The following is a 22,152-nucleotide window of genomic DNA, read 5'->3' on the forward strand; positions in this document are numbered from 1 at the left end:
CCACTGAGGGTCACTTCCGGCTGACTCGGAAGCTATTCTGGGCATTTGCCCTCCTTCCCCCCTTCGTCCGCTCTCATTGGCTCTCCTGGTAAGTGGTCTATTCCTGCCCACCCCCGGGTGACTAGCTTGGCCAGTTGTCGACCCCACCCGGGCACCGACTCTGGGGGTTGGAGAGAGACTCTTGGGGCCGGGGTCGGGCACTCCAGTTTTCTTCTAGCCCCGAGCTGGGATTCCCTGGCCTGCGCCAGCTGCGTACACGGCGAGTACACCGCACCTGCCCGGGACTTCACCCGCAGCTGCGAGACTCTTCTATTCCCGGAAGGCTCCCCACACCTGCTGCGGCTGTGCCCCATCTCCCCGCAGCTGCGGCGCTGAGCACCCCCATGTCGAGAGGCTGAGACCAGGACAGGTGCAGGGCTTTCCCACTCACCCCCGAAAGTCCCCCTCCTCAGGTTTTCCTCTGCAAGTCTGTGTTGGAGGTAGAGAAATAGTATGTGGGGTTTATGTGCAGGTCCTCCCCAGGCTCCGCTCCGTCCCCTAAAGCTCCATTTCCTAGCCCAGCATCCTATTTTGGTAAAGCCCTTCGAAGTGAGCCGCAGCAGGAGGGCTGCGCTGAATCTTTAGTGCAACCCCTCTGAGGAATGGTATCGTTTCCTACTCCTCAAAAGTACCCCCGATGGCCCCAGCCTTTCCCTCATTTCCCCTAATACTCCAACTTCGAAAGGCTGGGGAGTGTGAAGCTAAGCTAAACCACTGAAGTTTAACCGGGTTTGAAGAGACTCCCCCCGCCACCTGCTTCCCCAAACTGGGCTGCTAACCCCAAGGCCTGGTCAGGAAAGACCCTACCTCCGTAGGCAAAGGGGTTGGAGGTCCTCAATTCTGGATTTCCACGTGCAGCAGCCCTGACCAACCCTCCAACAGGCCGAGATCCAGCCATACTTCAATGGATCCCAGGGGTATCTTGAAGGCATTTCCCAAGCGGAAAAAAATTCATGCTGATGCGTCATCAAAAGTACTTGCAAAGATTCCCAGGAGGGAAGAGGGAGAAGCAGAAGGTGAGCTGACCCACTCTCAGAACTCTCGTGTGCTTGAACCCTCAGCCTTCATGTGCTTCAGCCCTACGTTGTTCATGTCCAGAGTCAGATATTGGAGCTGACTCTGCCTGTCCAGGGCCTGCAGGTCTGTTTGTATCTGCCTTGTACTAAGCTTGGTCCTGGGTCTTGGACAGGCCATTTGCTGTGTTACCTTCTTTTCTACCCGAAGACCTCTATCCATCAGAAAAGACTCCCTGGGCCCTCAGGGAATGACCAGTATAATTTTTGCCCTGGGGACTGGGACAGAAACCCCCCCTGCATTACCCAGGCTTGTTGTTAGTTGTTTTGCAGCCAAATTGACAAATAAATGGCAGAGGCTTTGGAGGCAGGGTTGTCGGGTCTGTCAGACTGTAAGGGCAAGAAACGTGCTTTGTTGAAAGAATAAATGATAAAGGATTCAAAGTATGGAGAGAGGCTGGGCACAGTGGCTCATGCCTGTAATCCCAGCACTTTGGGAGGCCGAGGCAGGCAGATCACCTGTGCTCAGGAGTTCGAGACCAGCCTGGGCAACATGACGAAACCCCGTCTTTACTAAAAATACAAAAAATTAGCCAGGTGTGGTGGCACACGCCAGTAATCCCAGCTATTTGGGAGGCTGAGGCAGGAGAATCGCTTGAACTTGGGAGATGGAGGTTGCAGTGAGCCAAGATGACACCACTGTACTCCAGCCTGGGCGACAGAGTGAGACGGTCTCCAAACAAAAACAAAACAGAGACTGTCTCCAAACAAAAAACAAAACAAAACAAACAAAAACAAAGTAAGAAGGGAGGAGGCATTCATTCAACAGATATTTACAGGTTACCTACAATGTGCCAGACACTTCTAGGTTGCACCAAGGAACAGGACGTATGAAAATCCTTGTCCCTTACATTCAAGTGCTGGCCTGTGAGAAAATTTGCTGTATGTAGAAGGAAAGCTGTCTGGATGGAAGGGAAATGCTTATTTTCAAGGTAGGGGACTGTGAACACATCACTCAGATCATGTTAGAAGTTATGTCGTGGCCAGGGGGTGGCAGATAAAAATTAAAAAGTTACAACAGTAGTCATCTGGATGTTCCTTCCACAGAGTGGCTGAGCTCCCTTCGGGCCCATGTTGTGCGCACTGGCATTGGACGAGCCCGGGCAGAACTCTTTGAGAAGCAGATTGTTCAGCATGGTGGCCAGCTATGCCCTGCCCAGGGCCCAGGTGTCACTCACATTGTGGTGGATGAAGGCATGGACTATGAGCGAGCCCTCCGCCTTCTCAGACTACCCCGGCTGCCCCCGGGTGCTCAGCTGGTGAAGTCAGCCTGGCTGAGCTTGTGCCTTCAGGAGAGGAGGCTGGTGGATGTAGCTGGATTCAGCATCTTCATCCCCAGTAGGTAGGCTGATCCCAGTCTTTTTTTCAAATGTTTTCTAGTAGCATCTTGAATTATTAAAAATTACTATCATTAATTAAAAAATTAGCCAGGCATGGTGGTGTGTGCCTGTAGTCCCAGCTATAAGAGGTTTAGGTGGGAGGATTGATTGAGCCAGGGAGGTTAAGGCTGCAGTGAGCCTTGATTGTACCACTGTACTGCAGCCTGGGTGACAGAGCAAGACCCTGTCTCAAGAGAAACTCCAAAAACCTCAAAAAACTCATTTTCGTAATTGGACACACTGGGAAACCAAGTATTTCAGAGTACAGAAGGACTGGGGACAGATACAGGGTGAGACCTTTGGTGTCTTAACCTCCCATCACCATCCCCACAGGTACTTGGACCAGCCACAGCCCAGCAAGGCAGAGCAGCATGCTTCTATTCCTCCTGGCACCTGCGAGGCCCTGCTTCAGACAGCCCTTTCTCCTCCTCCTTCTTCCACCAGGCCTGTGTCTCCTCCCCAAAAGGCAAAAGAGGCAGCAAACACCCAAGCCCAGGTCAGGAGCCTTCCATCCCTCAGAGCCCCCTTCCCCTAGGAAGCAGATCACAGAAATGGGGAGGGCCTGGTGGCTGTTCGGAAAGTCCCAGGCCCCTGAGAGAGGAGGGCTCTATTGTGAAGCCATTTAGCTCTTCCCAACACTCGTCACTGCTGCATTCACCTAGGCCATATCTAACACATACCACTGGGGATCCTAGGGCTAGGCAGTGCGTGGAGCCAAAGGGAACGTGGCCCCACACCCAACGATATCCAAGTCTGATGCAGAAGGCCCCACCTCATTCTTAGGTCTGACTAGAATACCCTCCCCCCCGCACAAAGAAGATGACCCCCACCTTTAAGGATCCCTTCTCCTGGAGGACAAGAATTTATTGTTTTCTTTTCTTCTCTACCCCAAGCCCATCTCTGATGATGAAGCCAGTGATGGGGAAGAAACCCAGGTTAGTGCAGCTGATCTGGAAGCCCTCATCAGTGGCCACTACCCCACCTCCCTTGAGGGAGATTGTGAGCCTAGCCCAGCCTCTGCGGTCCTGGATAAGTGGGTCTGTGCACAGCCCTCAAGCCAGAAGGCAACCAACCACAACCTCCATATCACAGAGAAGCTGGAAGTTCTGGCCAAAGCCTACAGTGTTCAGGGAGACAAGTGGAGGGCCCTGGGCTATGCCAAGGCCATCAATGCCCTCAAGAGCTTCCATAAGCCTGTCACCTCATACCAGGTACCCAGGGGCTAGAGTGGGTGGAGGGGTCTTTACTAGCCAGCAGTTAGTGAAGGCGCCGCCAGTCACCAGTGGGGTTCAGGTACAGTGGTGAAGATTTTATGGGGTCTAGGACTTGCACAAAAGAAAAAAAAGGAAAATTGATGAAAGCAGATTGGCAAAATCTTGATAGTTGTTGAAGCTGGGAGATGTACGGTACTTGGGGGTTTGTTATACTGATCTCTCTACTTTTGAATTTTTTAACATAATTAAAAGTTTTTTATTTTTAATTTTGTTTGTTTATTTATTTATTTATTTATTTAGCAGAGATGGTGTTTCGCCATGTTACCCAGGCTGGTCTCGAACTCCTGGGCTCAAGCAATCCACCCTCGGCTCAGCCCTGCAAAGTGCTGGGATTACAGCCATGAGCCCCTGTGTCCGGCCTAAAAAGTTTTGTAAAAGTTTAGACTCTGAAGCCTAACAGACCAGAGTTTGAACTCTGGTTCCTGTCATTCACTAACTGTGTGACTCCAGACAAGTTACTTAAACTCTCAAAGCATCAGTTTTCTCATTAGTAAAAAGGGGCTACTATTAAATGAAATGGTCCCTGTAGCACAGGACCTGACATACAGTAAGCCCTCAGTAAATGTTAGCTCTTGCTGTTGGAATGATGATGATGGTGTTGGTGGTGGTGGTGACTAATATCATCATTATTTTCTACTTCTTACTGCTGGTATCCATCCTTCTGGGAACCAAAAGACAAATTACCCAGCCCTCATTCTATCTAAAATTCTCATCTTCAACTACACCCAAGCTTTACACAGCCACACAGTTGCCAAGCAGCCAGGCTGGCTTTTATGCCAGCATCTGCTAGAGGAGTCAGCTTCCTTTCCACTGGCTCTACCTCTTCCATCTCCTCACTCTTCTTTCTTGCCTCTGCCTCCTCCTCCTCTAGGAGGCCTGCAGTATCCCTGGGATTGGGAAGCGGATGGCTGAGAAAATCATAGAGATCCTGGAGAGCGGGCATCTGCGGAAGCTGGACCACATCAGTGACAGCGTGCCTGTCTTGGAGCTCTTCTCCAACATCTGGGGAGCTGGGACCAAGACTGCCCAGATGTGGTACCAACAGGTCACACCCTGGCTCAGCCCCTACTTCAGTTTTGCTGTGTCTCAGAGTTCCTGCCCCAGAGTTCCCTACCCTGTGCTCTGATGGGAATGCACCCACAGTATAGGGAGACCATTTTTCAAGTGGACCAGGACTCATATAGACCCATCAGCTCCCAGAACAGCCTTGTTGCTTGGTATCCTTAAGAAGGAGTAGACAGGGACAAGAAGTATGTTTCTTAGTCTCCCCAGACCAGCAAGGGCCTTCCTGAGGAGGCCAGGCCTTGACACTGCGTGTCTAGAGCAGTGGTTCCCAATCCTGGCTCTGCCCACAATCACCAGGGCAGTTTGGTAAGGATGAAGATGAAAAGGTCCATCCTCAGACTGATGGAATCATGAACCAGTATTTTAGGATAGTGGCAGGGCTGGATGATGGCATGTTTCCCATGCTCCCTGCCTTTCCCAAGTCCTGCTGAGTACAGACCCAACTGCCCCTAGGTTGGTCCTGCCTCTAGCCTTCCCTAGAGTCTGGGGCGATGGAAGCCTCGTGTGTGTGCTCACTCATGCCTCTTCACTGGTCCTGGATCCTTAGAGCTTCCCATCTGGCTGCTTTTTTCCAGGGCTTCCGAAGTCTGGAAGACATCCGCAGCCAGGCCTCCCTGACAACCCAGCAGGCCATCGGCCTGAAGCATTACAGTGACTTCCTGGAACGTATGCCCAGGGAGGAGGCTACAGAGATTGAGCAGACAGTAAGCAGGTGTCCCAGAGCAGTGAGGACAGCTAGGTCCTGCTCTGAGGTCTTGGGTCAAAGTCAAGAACCCCTGACTCCTCAGCTAGGGAGCGCAGCAGGCAGAGGAAACTGTGGGTCACCAGAGGTTGAGCACAGAGCAAGTTGAGACTGAAGCTCCAGGCCCAGAGGTGGGGGTGGGGGACTGTGGGAGGAAAGAGCTGTAACACCAGCCCTCTAGATTCTAGTTCTCAGTAGTCAGGCCTATTAGGATTGGATTCGATTCTAGACTGGTTGGTGTTAGGATTGGGTTAATGTTAGGGTTAGATTACAGGTGAATTATATCTGTATTACTTGAGGTTAGGGTGGGTCAGCAGAGGGTTTTAATATTTTATTTTATTTTATCTCATTTTTTTTTATTTCACCAACTTCTTTGAGAACCTGATAAAAACTGTAGACTGTTTTCTCCCCAAAATGCACAAATGTGCAAAGGTTTATGTCTTTTTCCAGATGTATGGACCTTCTACAGCCCACACAAGGCTGGCTCAGCATTTGGGGTAGAGTTGGTGTAAAAGCACAGTGTCAGTAGGATTTGGTTTGGGGTTGGAAGAAAGCTCCATCAAGATCGAGTTAAGACCAGGCGCAGTGGCTCACGCCTTTAATCCCAGCACATTGGGAGACCAGGGCGGACAGATCATCTGAGCTCAGGAGCTCGAGGCCAATGTGGTGAAACCCTGTCTCTATAAAACATACAAAAATTTTCAGCCTGGCAAACATGGCAAAACCCCATCTCTACTAAAAATACAAAAAAGTTAGCCAGGTGCCATGTCTCATGCCTATAATCCCAGTTTCTTGGGAGGCTGGGGTGGGAGATTTGCTTGAACCTGGGAGGCGGAGGTTGCAGTAAGCCAAGATTGTGCCACTGCACTCTAGCCTGGGCAACAGAGCAAGACTCTGTCTGAAAAAAAAAAAAAAAAAAAAAAAAAAGATTGAGTTAAAGTTAGGCTTTAATTAGGTGTAGGATTTTCTTAATGTTGGTTGCTTTTAAATTAAGATTTGTAGTTGTCCAAGAAATAAGATTTGGGTTTGGTTTAGAGTTGGGTTAGCGATTAGGTTCATGTAAAAGCTAGATGAGAGAGACACTGGACTGCATTTAGGGCTAGATGTATCATTTGTTCAGTGGGCATTAGGGTTAGGAGCTGCTTGTAATAGGCAAGGTTTGCTCACTTTGGTCACCGATTCTGATAGAATGGGATCCCATGGAGACTGGCTCAGTTTGATTGAAATCAGCCTCCAGCTCCATTCCAGGCCACAAGGCTATGAGGCCGGTATGAGATGGATGGACAGGCCTCTTTGTCTGCCCATCACCAGGCCTTGGTGCTAGTGATGACACCGTCACTCAGCCATGGTATCCAGGCATGGAGAATGCCTCAGTCAGTCCCCAGCCCATTGGAACAAAAGAGGCTTCCCACCTTGCCTTCTGTGCCCCCATTTAAGGGCTCCAGCCATAGGAGTTTTGATGGGATTACTCACGTGGACCTCCTCCTTCCATTCTCTTGGGAGGCTCAAGAAGGGAGTAAGGGGATTAGCGGAGCCCTCCTGTCAGGATACTTGAGGTGTCGGGGGCCCCAGAATTCTCAGTGTCCTGGGGTGGAGGCGGGAGGCCATCTGCATATGAAAGAACCTCAGTGTCTCAGGGGTGGAGGCTAATGGGTTTATTTTTCCTCAGAGGGACAATCCTTCAGCTGACAGTTGCTGTCTCAGCTCCCTCCCCACCAAGAATGGATGTGGTTGTTGGCTCAGAACTGCCCCCTCTTTGCTTTCTTTCCTCTCCTTTCCCACAGGTGCAGCTGTATTTCTGTGCTCCACTTTCTCCTGGGCCTGAGCCTGGCGCATGCTGCCAGCCACCTGCTCAGGCCTCAAGCCCCAGCTCACATATTCCAAACCTTTAGCTCCAAATCAGTAGATATCTGGGGCTGCCTAGACCTGGCTGAGGGCTTTCAGCACCTGGCCCCTTGTCCTAAGTGGAGTTTCACAGACCTGGGCATGTGGGCTGGGGCAGGGGCAGAGACAGTCTGTGTCTCCCTACTCTTAAAGAGCTCCATGGGGCAAGCTCAGTGCCCACTCTCAGCAGCAGAGCCGGCACCTTCTCCCATCTCTCCTCAGGCTTGCCTCCTGCACAGTGAGCTTTTTCTTCTCTCCTGTCCTAGCGAAGGGAAAGAACAGCAGCTCCCAGGGTGGATTCCCCTGGGCTTGGAGCAGGCATCTGGGAATGGGCATAAGCTGAGGGTGTGGGCCCGAGTCTGGGAAGGCCTTTGTGCTGCTGTGGGAGAGGAGCTCCCCATGGCCCCTCACCTGTCACTGCTCTCTTTCCCAGGTCCAGAAAGCAGCCCAGGCCTTTAACTCCGGGCTGCTGTGTGTGGCATGTGGTTCATACCGACGGGGAAAGGCGACCTGTGGTGATGTCGATGTGCTCATCACTCACCCAGATGGCCGGTCCCATCGGGGTATCTTCAGCCGCCTCCTTGACAGTCTTCGGCAGCAAGGTATAAGCTCCATCTCTGGGTGAGCAGGTTGACAGGGGGCAGCACAGGTCTGGGGGCCCCCAAGAGGGAGAACCTCAGAAGTTCCAGTCCCGAGGCAGGAAGCAGGGGAACAGTGCTTTGCCAGCATCCCATCTCTCTATCGGGGCCGGAATCCTCTCCGGGGAGAGATGGAACAGCCCCGCCACACCTACGTGGAGGTGCTCAGTGAACCCTGCAGGCCAAGTATCTTATCTGATCTTTCTGTGACACTATGGGGGAGATGGGAATTACTATGCATGTTTTACAGAAAAGGAGAAGGGCCCAGAGAGGGTAGTGTCACCCAGGTAATACCTGGGCAAGCCCCAGCTTAGAGATCAGGAGAGACCTGGGAGGATGGGACAGCCCAGGCCTGGCTCTCTGCCCTCCCAGCAGTCCCCTCTGTTGGGCCAGGGTTCCTCACAGATGACTTGGTGAGCCAAGAGGAGAATGGTCAGCAACAGAAGTACTTGGGGGTGTGCCGGCTCCCAGGGCCAGGGTGGCGGCACCGGCGCCTGGACATCATCGTGGTGCCCTACAGCGAGTTTGCCTGTGCCCTGCTCTACTTCACCGGCTCTGCACACTTCAACCGCTCCATGCGCGCCCTGGCCAAGACCAAGGGCATGAGTCTGTCAGAACATGCCCTCAGCACTGCTGTGGTCCGGAACACCCATGGCTGCAAGGTGGGGCCTGGCCGAGTGCTGCCCACTCCCACTGAGAAGGATGTCTTCAGGCTCTTAGGCCTCCCCTACCGAGAACCTGCTGAGCGGGACTGGTGACCCATGGGCTGGGGGTGCTGAGGAGAGCCGACTTGGACTGGCTACCCCTCCTGGCCACCCAGTACTCCCTCCAGCCTCAGTTGGCCGAACCTCGCCGCTCCAACCACCAGCTTCCTCAGCGAGCAGGGCCCAGGGCTCTGGGCCTGAAGCAAGAGCCAGCCTGGCTTCCAGTGTCTGCCCAGCCCTCTCCCAGACAGGAGCAGGCTGCCACCCCTTCTACCTCACTGCTGCCCCTCGAAGAATTTTGCAAATGGCCCCTTGTCCCATTTTAAGCAGGAGCAGGTGGCTGGTTTGAAGCCCCAGGTATCCCCCTTCCCTGCTCTGGGAAAGGCCAAGCTGCTGGGTGGGGACAGAAGCTGCAGGGAAGAGGGAAGCAGCTGTGCTGTCAACATCGTCCCGCACCCTCTGGGGTAGGAGAACAGCCATTCCACACGTGTTCCCTCTATCCATCCTGCTTCCTGGGCAGCTGGTGGTGCTGGGAATGGGGTGCCCCAGCCTTGGTGAGGACAGTGTTGGGAGGCCCAGGGGCCCAGTAAAGTGCATTTGACATTGAACCTGCCTGGTGTCTGAGCTGCTGCAGCCTCTGCCTACCTTATTCCACCGAGGCAGGGACGACAGAGATGGGAACTGAAAAGAGGAGCCCAGAAAGGCTGTGTTAACTGTCCTCCAGACAGGACTGGCCTGAGTCAGCTCCTAAACTCACAGCGAGGACAGCAGTGGCTGTGACCAGGGAGAATCGTGGAGTCAGGCACCCGGAGCTCCTATCTAGCCATCAGCATCTTCTGCAGGCCCTGCCTTAGACCAGGCTATCAGGGGACTTGAGCAAAAGTGACAAGACTCAGGAAACCATTAGGAACAACTAAATGGTGACCTGTGTACACAGGAATGGGTGGCCAGGGAAGGCTTCCCGGAGGAGGAGAGAGGTAGACTGGCAGGGAAATTGCCTCTGAGAGGAGTCAGCAGGCTCTGTTTGGGGACAATTAAGGACCAGCTTTGGAGAGGACACTGTGTGCTGGGAGTCAGGCGCAGGCTGGGCTGGTAGAGGACTGGCAGCAGAGCTTGGTTTGATAGAGCAGACAGGAGCAGGTCCTGCTGGGGAGTGCGGGATGGCTTCCTGAGGCTGTTTCACAGGGCAGGGAGACTTGGTGGGGGCGTGGGGGCATGGAAGGAGCTTCAGGCAGCCCAGGTATGAGGAGGAGCAGGCACAGAGTCAGAAGGAGACTGTATTGGAGGAGGAGCGAGGAGCCTGGAGAGGCCCCATGCTGGGAGTTGGGTGGTGACGTGTGAGGGCAGCTTCGGCTCCAGAGGGGGATCCCACCTTGAGTGTGCTGGGTGGGCTACATGTCTGTTGGTAACTTGCAGAGTGCTGGAGCCAGCCTTTGCCTGGTCTCAATCATGGGATCCTAACAGCCTGGGAGTAGGCGCCTCAACTCAAGCTCATACCCCTGAAATGTAAGTCAGGGGGTCTTCCCAGCACTGATCATGTTGGGAAAGGAATCAGAAGCCCACAGGAGCTGGAGGGCCCTTTCGCAGCTCAGCACCAACCCGAGAGATGGCCAGTCAAAAGCCTAGAAGCCTTCTAGAGGGGCGAGCCTTTCCCCTGAGAGTGTCTACAGCTGCCAAGAGCCACAGTGGGCCTGGGTAGATAGGAGAGGGGCTGGGAAAGGCCTGGGCCCCCGGGTGTGAAGGCTGCTTTTGGTCCCTCTCTGGACTGGTCCCTCAGTGCCTGCTGCTGTCCCCAGCAAGAGTCGGAGTCAGCAGAAGTCCAAAGATGTGTGTCTGGGTCCAAATGTGGAAGTTGCTTCTCTCCTTTTGCCCCAGCCTGCTCCAGGCCCAAGGAACAGGACCTCCAGGGCCGGGGGTGGAGGGAACCAGTGTGCAGCAGGCCATAGAGTAGCTCACTCAAGTTTTCCTACACACAGGGATGTCCCAGAACTGCAGGGAGGGATACTGCTTACTTCTTTGTCTGAAATTAGGGTCTGACCTCCATTCTTGACATCCCTCCCCATCTGCCTTAACTCGTTCCCCCAGGAGACTCAGAATTCAGAGACTGCCTTGAAACCATGCAGACTCTTGGTCCCACCTCCTGGCCAGGGCAAAACAAAGTCGTGGGATAAAGAGGGAGCATGCCCCACCTCCAGCGACCCATCTGGGTGTCCCTTCGGCTGCCCAGTCTGACACAGAAGCCCAGGAGAAGAGCCACTGAGGCAGAGGAGCTAATGGAAGGATTTCTGAGTCTTGAGAAAGGCTGCCCAGTTTGGGGGTGAAATTAGGTTCTCTGAGTCCAAGTAAGCAAGGAATATGAGTATTGGGGGTTCCCAGGCACTTTAGTGCTGACCTGGTTCTCGAGCAGGCTTTCAGCCCAGTCTCCCATCCTGCCGGACAGAGAGACTCCATTTCAGGGCCCTGGTGGGAACTGGGGTCCTGTCCAGCCCCTGAGCACCCCACACACCTACCACCCAGTCACCACCTGGCCTGGAGTAGGTGGAGAGAGACCCCACAAGCCTGCTCCCTGCTCCAGCCCAGTTCTCATCATTCTGTCCCTGAGCCAGGGTTGTCCTTGGACAGGCCACGTGTGGCAGGCAGAATAATGGTCCACTGAAGATGTCCATGTCTTAGTCCCTGGAACCTGTGAATATGTCACCTTAGTTGGCTGGAGGGACTTTGTAGATGTGATGAAGCTGAAGCATTTTGAGATGAGGTGATTATGCTGGGTAATCCTGTGGGCCCAATGTAAACATGAGTTCTTAAGAGCTACAGTCATGGCCGGGTGCAGTGGCTTATGCCTGTAATCCCAACCCTTTGAGAGGCCAAGGCGGGCTGATCGCTTGAGCCCAGGAGTTTGAGACCAGCCTGGCCAACGTGGCAAAACCCCATCTCTACAAAAAAAAAAAAAAAAAATACAAAAGTTAGCCAGGCATGGCCAGACCTGGTGGTGCCTATAATCCCAGCTACTTGGGAGGCTGAAGTGGGAGGATCACCTGAGCCTGGGAGGCAGAGGTGCAGAGGTTCCAATGAGCTGAGATTACACCACTGCACCCCAGCCTGAGCTGTAACAGAGTGAGACCCTGTCTCAAAAAAAAAAAAAAAAAAGCTACAATCTACAATCAAAGAGAGACTTGATGAGGAAAGGTCAGAGAGATGCGAAGTTTCTGGCTTTGAAGATGGGGAAAGGTCTCAAGCTGAGTGTGAGCAGCCTCTAAGAGTCAGAGAAGCCAGGAAACGGCTTCTACTCTAGAGCCTCCAGAAGGATGGCAGCTCTGCTGATGCCTGGCCTTATCTCAGAGAGGCCTATTGGATTTTGAGCTGGTGGAACTGTGCGATAATGACTGTGTTGTTTGAGCCAGTAAGTTGGTGTAATTTGTTAATATGACTGCAGAAACCCCAATAGACCGAGTGCGTGTTGGGCTCTCCCTGTACAAAGGCAGAGGGACAGCAAGTGTGAGCAGGCCCTGCTGTGAGGTAGAGGGTGTCCTCTGAAGTGTGTGGGGAAGGAGGAGCCTCACATGAGCCCAGGGCTGCCACATGTTCAGTCTGAGCCTCCCTAATTTCAGTTTCTTCCTGACACTTTGTGCAAGATGCAATTCCCCGCTGGGCTGCTCTTCTCCACCCCTACCGAGCTTGGAGCTTCATCTTTTCCCAGGGCCTGGGGTGGCGACCTCAGTCTTGACCTTAGACCTACACTAAAAGGGGAGCAAGACAGTCCCCAGCCTTTCCTCCTGGGTTCCAGCTGCTCACAGGGCAGATGTGGGCACTGGGAAAGGGGAGTGAGACAGGCCCCGGCCTTTCCTCTTGGGTTCTGGCTGGTCACAGGGCATGTGTGGGCATGGGACAGGGGCTTCCCAGGCATCACCTGGAGTGGGCATGACAAGGTGGGCAAGTCCAGCTGTGTCCCATCCTACAGTTCCAATGGCTGGGAAGGGCAAACCCGGGCCCATTGTCTTGCTTCTCCAGGAGAATCATGGAATTACTCTCCCTTTAAATGGAACAGGATGCCTCTTGCCAGGATGGAGGACTGTGGCTTGGAGAAGACTTGGGCTCCCCAAGCGGGCGCCCCTTTCCAGGCCCTCCCCTGTTATCTGAAGGAGTGGCCTCCCATGCAAGTTACTGCTGTTGGGGTACCTGCTGCTACCAGGCTTGCAGGCCTTGATGGGCTCAGCCGCAGGTGCCTTTTGCCCTATGTCTGCTCTGCCCTTAGTTTTCCAGAACTCTTGAGCCACTGGGCAGTACTGCTTCTGAGCTCTGAAACTGGAGAGTCCTCAGGGATGAAGCCCCAAACTGGCCTGAGGCTCTGGGCCAGGTCTCAGCCTCATCAACTGTCAGGCCTCTGAGCCCAAGCTAAGCCATCATATCCCCTGTGACCTGCATGTACACATCCAGATGGCCAGTTCCTGCCTTAACTGATAACATTCCACCACAAAAGAAGTGAAAATGGCCTGTTCCTGCCTTAACTGATGACAATGTCTTGTGAAATTCCTTCTCCTCGCTCATCCTGGCTCAAAAGCTGCCCCACTCGGAGTGCCTTGTGACCCCCACTGTGCCCGCCAGAGAACAACCCCCCCTTTGACTGTAATTTTCCTTTACCTACCCAAATCATACAAAACAGCCCCACCCCTATCTCCCTTCACTGACTCTCTTTTCAGACTCAGCCCACTTGCACCCAGGTGAAATAAACAGCTTTATTGCTCACACAAAGGCTGTTTGGTGGTCTCTTCACACAGACGCGCATGAAATTTGGTGCCGTGACTCGGATCAGGGGACCTCCCTTGGGAGATCCATCCCCTGTCCTCCTGTTCTTTGCTCTGTGAGAAAGATCCACCTATGACCTCAGATTCCTCAGACCGACCAGCCCAAGAAACATCTCACCAATTTCAAATCCGGTAAGTGGCCTCTTTTTACTCTCTTCTCCGGTCTCCCTCACTATCCTTCAACCTCTTTCTCCTTTCAATCTTGGCACCACACTTCAATCTCTCCCTTCTTTTAATTTCAATTCCTTTCATTTTCTGGTAGAGACAAAGGAGATACGTTTTATCCGTGGACCCAAAACTCCAGCGCCGGTCACGGACTGGGAAGGCAGCCTTCCCTTGGTGTTTAATCATTGCAGGGACGTCTCTCTGATTATTCACCCATGTTTCAGAGGTGTCAGACCACGCAGGGACGCCTGCCTTGGTCCTTCACCCTTAGTGGCAAGTCCCGCTTTTCTGGGGGAGGGGCAAGTACCCCAACCCCTTCTCTCCATGTCTCTACCCCTTCTCCACCTTTCTGGGGGGAAAGAAACCCCCAAACCCTTCTCCTTCACCCTTAGCAGCAAGTCCTGCTTTTCTAGCAGAGGGGCAAGTACCCCAACCTCATATCTCTGTGCCCCGATCCCTTATTTCCACGCCCAGACCCCTTATATCTCTGTGCCCCGATCCCTTATTTCCACACCCCAACCTCTTATATCTCTGCACCCCAATCCCTTATTTCTGTGCCCCAACCCCTTTCCCGCTTTTCTGGAGGGTAAGAACCCCCAAACCCCTTCCCTCTGTGTCTCTACTCTTTCTTTTCTCTGGGCTTGCCTCCTTCACTATGGGCAACCTTCCACCCTCCATTCCTCCTTCTTCTCCCTTAGCCTGTGTTCTTAAGAACTTAAAACCTCTTCAACCTGACCTAAAATCTAAGCATCTTATTTTCTTCTGCAATGCCACTTGACCCCAATACAAACTCGACAGTAGGCAAACTGTCTAAGGTGCCTGACGTCCAGGCTTTCTTTTACACATCGGTCCCTTCCTAGTCTCTGTGCCCAATGCAACTCATCCCAAATCTTCCTCCTTTCCCTCCCACCTGTCCCCTGAGTCCCAACCCCAAGCGTCACTGAGTCTTTCTAATCTTCCTTTTCTACAGACCTATCTGACCTCTCCCCTGGCCAGGCTGAGCTAGGTCCCAATTCTTCCTCAGCCTCCGCTCCTCCACCCTATAATCCTTTTATCACCTCCCCTCCTCACACCTGGTCTGGCTTATAGTTTCATTCCGCGTCTAGCCGTCCCCCACCTGCCAGCAATTTACTCTTAAAAAGGTGGCTGAAGCTAAAGGCATAGTCAAGGTTAATGCTCCTTTTTCTTTATCAGACCTCTCCCAAATCAGTGAGCATTTAGGCTCTTTCATCAAATATGAAAAACCCAGCCCAGTTCATGACTCGTTTGGCAGCAACCCTGAGACACTTTACAGTAGATACCTCTACTCCCTCGTTGGCGACCGATCATGCACCCCTTACCATCTCATTAAAACCTAATCACCCTTACCCCGCTCAATGCCAATATCCCATCCCACAGCATGTTTTGAAAGGATTAAACCCTAGACCCTAAAAGGTCAAAAAGCCGTCTTATTCTCAAAATACATTTTGTTACCCAATCTGCTCCCGACATTAAATAAAACTCCAAAAATTAAATTCTGGCCCTCAAACCCCACAAAAGGATTTAATTAACCTCGCCTTCAAGGTGTACAGTAATAGAAAAAAGTTGCAATTCCTTGCCTCCACTGTGAGACAAACCCCAGCCACATCTCCAGCACACAAGAACTTCCAAATGCCTGAACCACAGTGGCCAGGCGTTCCTCCAGAACCTCCTCCCCCAGGAGCTTGCTACAAGTGTCATAAATCTGGCCACCAGGCCAAGGAATGCCCACAGCCCAGGATTCCTCCTAAGCTGCATCCCATCTGTGCGGGAACCTACTGGAAATCGGACTGTCCAACTCACCTGGCAGCCACTCCCAGAGCCCCTGGAACTCTGGCCCAAGGCTCTCTGGCTCCTTCCCAGATCTTCTTGGTTTAGCGGCTGAAGACTGACGCTGCCCGATTGCCTCGGAAGCCCCCTAGATAATCACAGACGCCGAGCTTCCGGTAACTCTCACAGTGGAAAGTAAGTCCGTCCCCTTCTTAATCAATATGGAGGCTACCCACTCCACATTCCCTTCTTTTCAAGGGCCTGTTTCCCTTGCCTCCATAACTGTTGTGGGTATTGACAGCCAGGCTTCTAAACCTCTTAAAAGTCCCCAACTCTGGTGCCAACTTAGACAATACTCTTTTAAGCACTCCTTTTAGTTATCCCCACCTGCCCAGTTCCCTTATTAGGCCGAGACACTTTAACTAAATTATCTGCTTCCCTGACTATTCCTGGATCACAGCTACATCTCATTGCTGCCCTTCTTCCCAATCCAAAGCCTCCTTTGCGTCCTCCTCTTGTATTTCTCCACCTTAACCCACAAGTATAAGATACCTCTACTCCCTCGTTGGCGACCGATCATGCACCCCTTACCATCTCATTAAAACCTAATCACCCTTACCCCGCTCAATGCCAATATCCCATCCCACAGCATGTTTTGAAAGGATTAAAGCCTGCCACCACTCGCCTGCTACAGCATGGCCTTTTAAAGCCTATAAACTCTCCTTACAATTCCCCTATTTTACCTGTCCTAAAACCAGACAAGCCTTACGAGTTAGCTCAGGATGTATGCCTTATCAACCAAATTGTTTTGCAACCACCCCATGGTGCCAAACCCATATACTCTCCTATCCTCAATACCTCCCTCCACAATCCATTATTCTGTTCTGGATCTCAAACAAACATGCTTTCTTTACTATTCCTTTGCACCCGTCATCCCAGCCTCTCTTTGCTTTCACTTGGACTGACCCTGACACCCATCAACCCATCAAGCTCAGCAAATTACCTGGGCTGTACTGCTGCAGAGCTTCACAGACAGCCCCCATTACTTCAGTCAAGCCCAAATTTCTTCCTTATCTGTTACCTATCTCAGCATAATTCTCATAAAAACACACGTGCTCTCCCTGCTGATCGTGTCCGATTAACCTCCCAAACCTCAATCCCTTACAAAAGAACAACTCCTTTCCTTCCTGGGCATAGTTAATGCGGTCAGAATTCTTACACAAGAGCCAGGACGGCACCCTGTAGCCTTTCTGTCCAAACAACTTGACCTTACTGTTTTAGCCTAGCCATCATGTCTCTGTGCAGCAGCTGCTGCCGCCCTAATACTTTTAGAGGCCCTAAAAATCACAAACTATGCTCAACTCACTCTCTACATTTCTCATAACTTCCAAAATCTATTTTCTTCCTCATACCTGATGCACATACTTTCTGTGCCCCGGCTCCTTCAGCTGTACTCACTCTTTGTTAAGTCCCACAGTTACCATTGTTCCTGGCCTGGACTTCAATCCGGCCTCCCACAGTATTCCTGATACCACAGCTGACCCCCATGACTGTATCTCTCTGATCCACCTGACATTCACCCCATTTCCCATATTTCCTTCTTTCCTGTTCCTCACCCTGATCACGCTTGATTTATTGATGGCGGTTCCACCAGGCCTAATCGCCACACACCAGCAAAGGCAGGCTATGCTATAGTACAAGCCACTAGCCCGCCTCTTAGAACCTCTCATTTTCTTTCCATCGTGGAAATCTATCCTCCAGGAAATAACTTCTCAGTGTTCCATCTGCTATTCTGCTACTCCTCAAGGATTATTCAGGCCCCCTCCCTTCCCTACACATCAAGCTCGAGGATTTGCCCCCACCCAGGACGGGCAAATTAGCTTTACCCAACATGCCCCGAGTCAGAGAACTAAAATACCTCTTAGTCTAGGTAGACACTTTCCCTGGATAGGTACAGGCCTTTCCTACAGGGTCTGAGAAGGCCACCGCAGTCATTTCTTCCCTTCTGTCAGACACAATTCCTCAGTTTAGCCTTCCCACCTCTATACAGTCTGATAACAGACCAGCCTTTATTAGTCAAATCAGCCAAGCACTTTTTCAGGCTCTTAGTATTCACTGAAACATTTATATCCCTTACAGTCCTCCGTCTTCAGGAAAAGTAGAATGGACTAAAGGTCTTTTAAAAACACACCTCACCAAGCTCAGCCACCAACTTAAAAAGGACTGGACAGTACTTTTACCACTTTCACTTCTCAGAATTCAGGCCTGTCCTCGGAATGCTACAAGGTACAGCCCATTTGAGCTCCTTTTTATTAGGCTCCAGTCTCATTCCAGACACCAGACTAACTTGGACTGTGCCCCAAAAAACTTGTCATCCCTACTATCTTCTGTCTAGTCATACTCCTATTCACCATTCTCAACTACTCATACATGCCCTGCTCTTGTTTACACTGCCAGTTTACACTGTTTCTCCAAGTCAGCACAGCTGATATCTCATGGTGCTATCCCCAAACCGCCACTCTTAACTCTTAAAGTAAATAAATAATCTTTACTGGCAAGACTATGCTGAACCTCCTTAGGCACTCTCTAATTAGATGTCCTAGGTCCTCCCAATTCCTAGTCCTTTAATACCTATTTTTCTCCTTCTCTTATTCCGTTTAGTTTTTCAGTTCATACAAAACTGTATCCAGGCCATCACCAATAATTCTAAATGACAAATGTTTCTTCTAACAACCCCACTATATCACCCTTTACCACAAAATCTTCCTTCAGCTTAATCTCTCCCACTCTCAGCTGGGCACAGTGGCTCACGCCTGTAATCCCAGCACTTTGGGAGGCCGAGGCGGGTGGATCATGAGGTCAGGAGATCGAGACCATCCTGGCTAACACAGTGAAACCCTGTCTCTACTAAAAATACAAAAAATTAGCCGGGCATGGTGGCGGGCGCCTGTAGTCCCAGCTACTCGGGAGGCTGAGGCAGGAGAAAGGCGTGAACCCGGGAGGCATAGCTTGCTGTGAGCAGAGATCGCGCCACTGCACTCTGGCCTGGGGGACAGAGCGAGACTCCGTCTCAAAAAAAAAAAAAAAAAAAATTCTCTCCCACTCTAGGTTCCCACGCTGCCCCTAATCCCGCTGGAAGCAGCCCTGAGAAACATCACCCATTATCTCTCCATACCACCCCCAAAAAATTTTCACCGTCCCAACACTTTACCACTATTTCGTTTTATTTTTCTTATTAATATAAGACAGGAATGTCAGGCCTCTGAGCCCAAGCTAAGCCATCATATCCCCTGTGACCTGCAGGTACACATCCAGATGGCTGGTTCCTGCCTTAACTGATGACATTCCACCACAAAAGAAGTGAAAATGGCCTGTTCCTGCCTTAACTGATGACATTGTCTTGTGAAATTCCTTCTTCTGGCTCATCCTGGCTCAAAAGCTGCCCCACTCTGAGTACCTTGTGACCCCCACTCTGCCCGCCAGAGAACAACCCCCCTTTGACTGTAATTTTCCTTTACCTACCCAAATCCTATAAAACGGCCCCACCCCTATCTCCCTTCACTGACTCTTTTCGGACTCAGCCCACCTGCACCCAGGTGAAATAAACAGCTTTATTGCTCACACAAAGCCTGTTTGGTGGTCTCTTCACACGGACGCGCATGAAATCAACCTACCAGGGTGTCTCGGCAAGACCTGGTCCCCACACTGCAGGGAACATCCCTGAAGAAGGCCCCAGGCCTGGAGATGAAGCGAGGCCCCAGGGGCTGAGGGGCCATGGGTAGGGCCCCGAGGTTGCCCCTGGAGGGCAGTATGGATGGCCAGGAAGGCAGGCCACTGGCCATTGCTTGAGTGGAGCCTCTTAGCAACGCTGTGGAGCCTCTTAGCAATGGTGGCACCTTTGCCCTGCTGGACTCAGCCTGGCCCTGACGGAGCAGGCCCAGAGCCCCAGATACAGCACACCTCCTGCCACCCCTTGCTCTGGTTCCCTCAGCTTGGTTGTTGTTGTGTGTGTAGTGCCCCTGCATATGTGTGTTCATGTTCCACTGCGGGGGCATGTGTGTGCCTAACGCACATTCCCGGACCCTGCGTCTGTGCTGCGTGTTCATGATTTTGTATCTGAGTGTGCGTGTGTGTGCTCAACCCTGGGCATGTGTCCGTGTGGCCCTGTCTGTTTAGGTCTCAGTGGAGGCCCTGCGTTGTTAAGGGCTCAGGCAAGGCCTTGGGTAGAAGGAGGTGGGGGGTCCCTGGAAGTCCCCAGTGGTGCTAGAGTCCCTGCAGGTGGAGCCCTGGCTGGGCCCCCAGACCCTGTGTCCTCATGTCCATGGAGGAGGCCGCAGGGTGGGCCGCCTGTGTCAGCCTTGAGCGGCCATCAATAGCGCGCGGTTAATTAATTTGATGGGAACAGCAGGGACCGCCGTTTGCATTTAGTGAAGTTCCAGGAACTTCCAACCTCATCTTCATAATTGGCCTCATAAATTGTAAGAAAGAGAGAGATCAGCAAAGCGGGAGGGAGGAGGGGCTGCCCGTCCGTCCTTATTTAATTTTATTGCTGAAATTCATCTTTTTAGCCTCCTCCGCCGGAATCGGCTCTCCCTGCCGGATTTGCCTAATCATGATAAATTAATATTCATTTCCCCGCCTCTTACCCAGCTCCCGCGCTTGGATGGAGTTGGGGAGGGTCTCCTTCCAGCCCCCTCTGCTGGGCCTTGGTGGGAGCCTGGGGGAATGGGGACCCCTGAAGGGCAGCTTGTAGGCAGAACTGAAAGTGGCACCTGGGGAGGGTAGGAGGGGCCTGGGAGAAAGATGGGGAGTGAAGCAGTTGGGGCTGGATGATTGGGACTCTCAGAGGGCCTAGGATGCTGAGGTCAATGCCCCCTGTCCAGCTAGGGCCAGGTGGGAGGGGCAGGAAGAGCCTGAGAAGGCCCTTTTGGAGATGCAGAAGCTGAGATCAGTACTGACAAGATGGATCTGGGAGAGGAGCCTGGAAACCAGCTTGAGTGGAGAGGTAGAAGGGTTGTTGCCCACCCAACATGGACTTTGCCTCACCCCACACCCAAGTAGATCCAGCCCACCTTGCCCTGTGCAGGCTCCGTAATGGACCCATCATGGTCTATGGGGCCTCACAGGCACTGTGGTCTCTGGCTACAGAAGCAGCCTCTCCACTTGCCCACAACTCAGCTCAGCGGGGGAGCTGGCCGCCTTATGCTGGGCACCTTTGCTGTGCTGTGTGGTTGTCACCGATCCTGCTGTCCCTAACAAGGCCCTGTGGGAAGTCGGGATGGGGGTGCTGCTGGAGGGCAACACAGTCCTGCTCTTCCACGGTCAGTGGGGCCCCCAGTCAAGGGATCTGAATTCCCCATCCCCTGTGTCACAATTAGTATTTGGGACCTGGGAGGAATTTTAGATGCCGTCCAGCCCCCTTGCCCCATTTATAAAAGAGGAAACTGAGGCCCAGAGATGGGATATGCCCTGGTTCAAGGTCTCTCAGAGGTCAGGAGGGCTGGACCTAGGAGTAAGCCATGCTTCCACCCCACCCCAGAGGCTGAGTGTGGTGGGCAGGATTCAAAGGATCACCCCCAGTTATCTTTGCCTTTGGATTATCTCCCATTTGAGTGTGGGTACGACTGTGAAGAGGTGTCACTCATGTGGTCATGTCACATTATATGGCAAAAGGACCTAGTCTAATCACATGAACTCTTTAAAAGCAAAGAGCTTTCTCTGGCTGGTAGCAGAAGGGCAGTCAGAGGGATTTAAAGCATGAGAAGGGCCAGAGAGGGTCCTTGAAAAGCAGCCCCGGCTGACAGCCAGCAGGGAAACAGTCCTACAGCCACAAGGAAGTGAATTCCACCAGCCACAAGGAAGTGAATTCCACCAGCAACAAGAATTTGTGTGGACGCAGCCTTTCCCAGAGCCACCAGCTAAGAGCCCAGGCTGGCAACACCTGGATTTCAGCTTTGTGGGACCCTAAGCAGAGAACTGGGCTGAGCCTGCTCAGACTGCTGACCTACAGCACTGTGAGATCATAAGTTGGTGTTGGTTTAAGGGGCAGAGTTTGTGATAATCTGTTATGCAGCAGTAGGAAACAGACTCACAGGGCCTAGGGGAAGGGTGTCTTAGGAAGCTCCTAGGAGGTGGGCAGGGGATGAAGTTGGGAGAGGGCTGGGTGCTCTGTCCTAATGCCATCCTTCCCCTATACTTCCACATGGCAGTAACTGACTGGACCCAAAGTCCTCACCACTCCCTACTGCTGTAACTGGGACTGAACCCTGTAAGCATTTACATTTGTGACTCTTGCCCAGGTGGAGTCTGGGCCCCTGTGTGGTGAGCAGCAGTGAGCTCCCCTCTCACAGGAGTGGGTCCTTGACAAGAGGAGTTTCTGTGGCATTGGCTCAGGTAGAGCCTTCTAGGTTATGGGCACTCCAGGCAGGCTAATCTGATGCCTTTTCAAACCAGAGTTCCCTTTCTCCTCCCAAACCAGAGTTTTTCAAATGTATGTATTCATGATGCCTGGATTGGTGCCAGTAAAAGATGTTTTTTGTTTGTTTGTTTTGAGATGGAGTTTCACTCTTGTTGCCCAGGCTGGAGTGTGCAATGGCGCA

The 22,152-nt window shown here is 52.2% G+C and overlaps 1 protein-coding gene across 9 annotated transcripts; it reads left to right on the plus strand.

Moving 5' to 3' along the window:
* Window position 1: 1 nt before the first annotated feature.
* On the plus strand, window positions 2-9,406 carry POLL (DNA polymerase lambda). Of its 9 annotated transcripts, none has more exons than XM_030808121.1 (9): window positions 2-88; window positions 898-1,055; window positions 2,160-2,454; window positions 2,825-2,987; window positions 3,385-3,702; window positions 4,637-4,810; window positions 5,406-5,534; window positions 7,890-8,058; window positions 8,467-9,406. In XM_030808121.1, exons 2-9 carry the CDS (start codon window positions 944-946, stop codon window positions 8,850-8,852), a joined length of 1,746 nt encoding a protein of 581 aa, XP_030663981.1. In that variant the 5' UTR covers window positions 2-88; window positions 898-943; the 3' UTR covers window positions 8,853-9,406. The 9 variants fall into 9 exon arrangements, with proteins under 9 accessions (XP_030663981.1, XP_030664001.1, XP_012361209.1 ...); XM_030808141.1 differs by having other exon boundaries at window positions 8,470-9,406; XM_012505755.2 differs by having other exon boundaries at window positions 8,488-9,406.
* Window positions 9,407-22,152: the final 12,746 nt, after the last annotated feature.

The sequence above is a fragment of the Nomascus leucogenys genome, chromosome 3, assembly GCF_006542625.1.
Source record: "Nomascus leucogenys isolate Asia chromosome 3, Asia_NLE_v1, whole genome shotgun sequence".
Taxonomy (NCBI): domain Eukaryota; kingdom Metazoa; phylum Chordata; class Mammalia; order Primates; family Hylobatidae; genus Nomascus; species Nomascus leucogenys.

Coding starts and splice junctions, on each gene's coding strand:
- POLL (XM_030808121.1), top strand. CDS start 944: ATGGATCCCAGGGGTATCTTGAAGGCATTTCCCAAGCGGAAAAAAATT. Junction 1,056..2,159: donor GGAAGAGGGAGAAGCAGAAG/GTGAGCTGACCC, acceptor TTCCTTCCACAG/AGTGGCTGAGCTCCCTTCGG. Junction 2,455..2,824: donor AGCATCTTCATCCCCAGTAG/GTAGGCTGATCC, acceptor CCATCCCCACAG/GTACTTGGACCAGCCACAGC.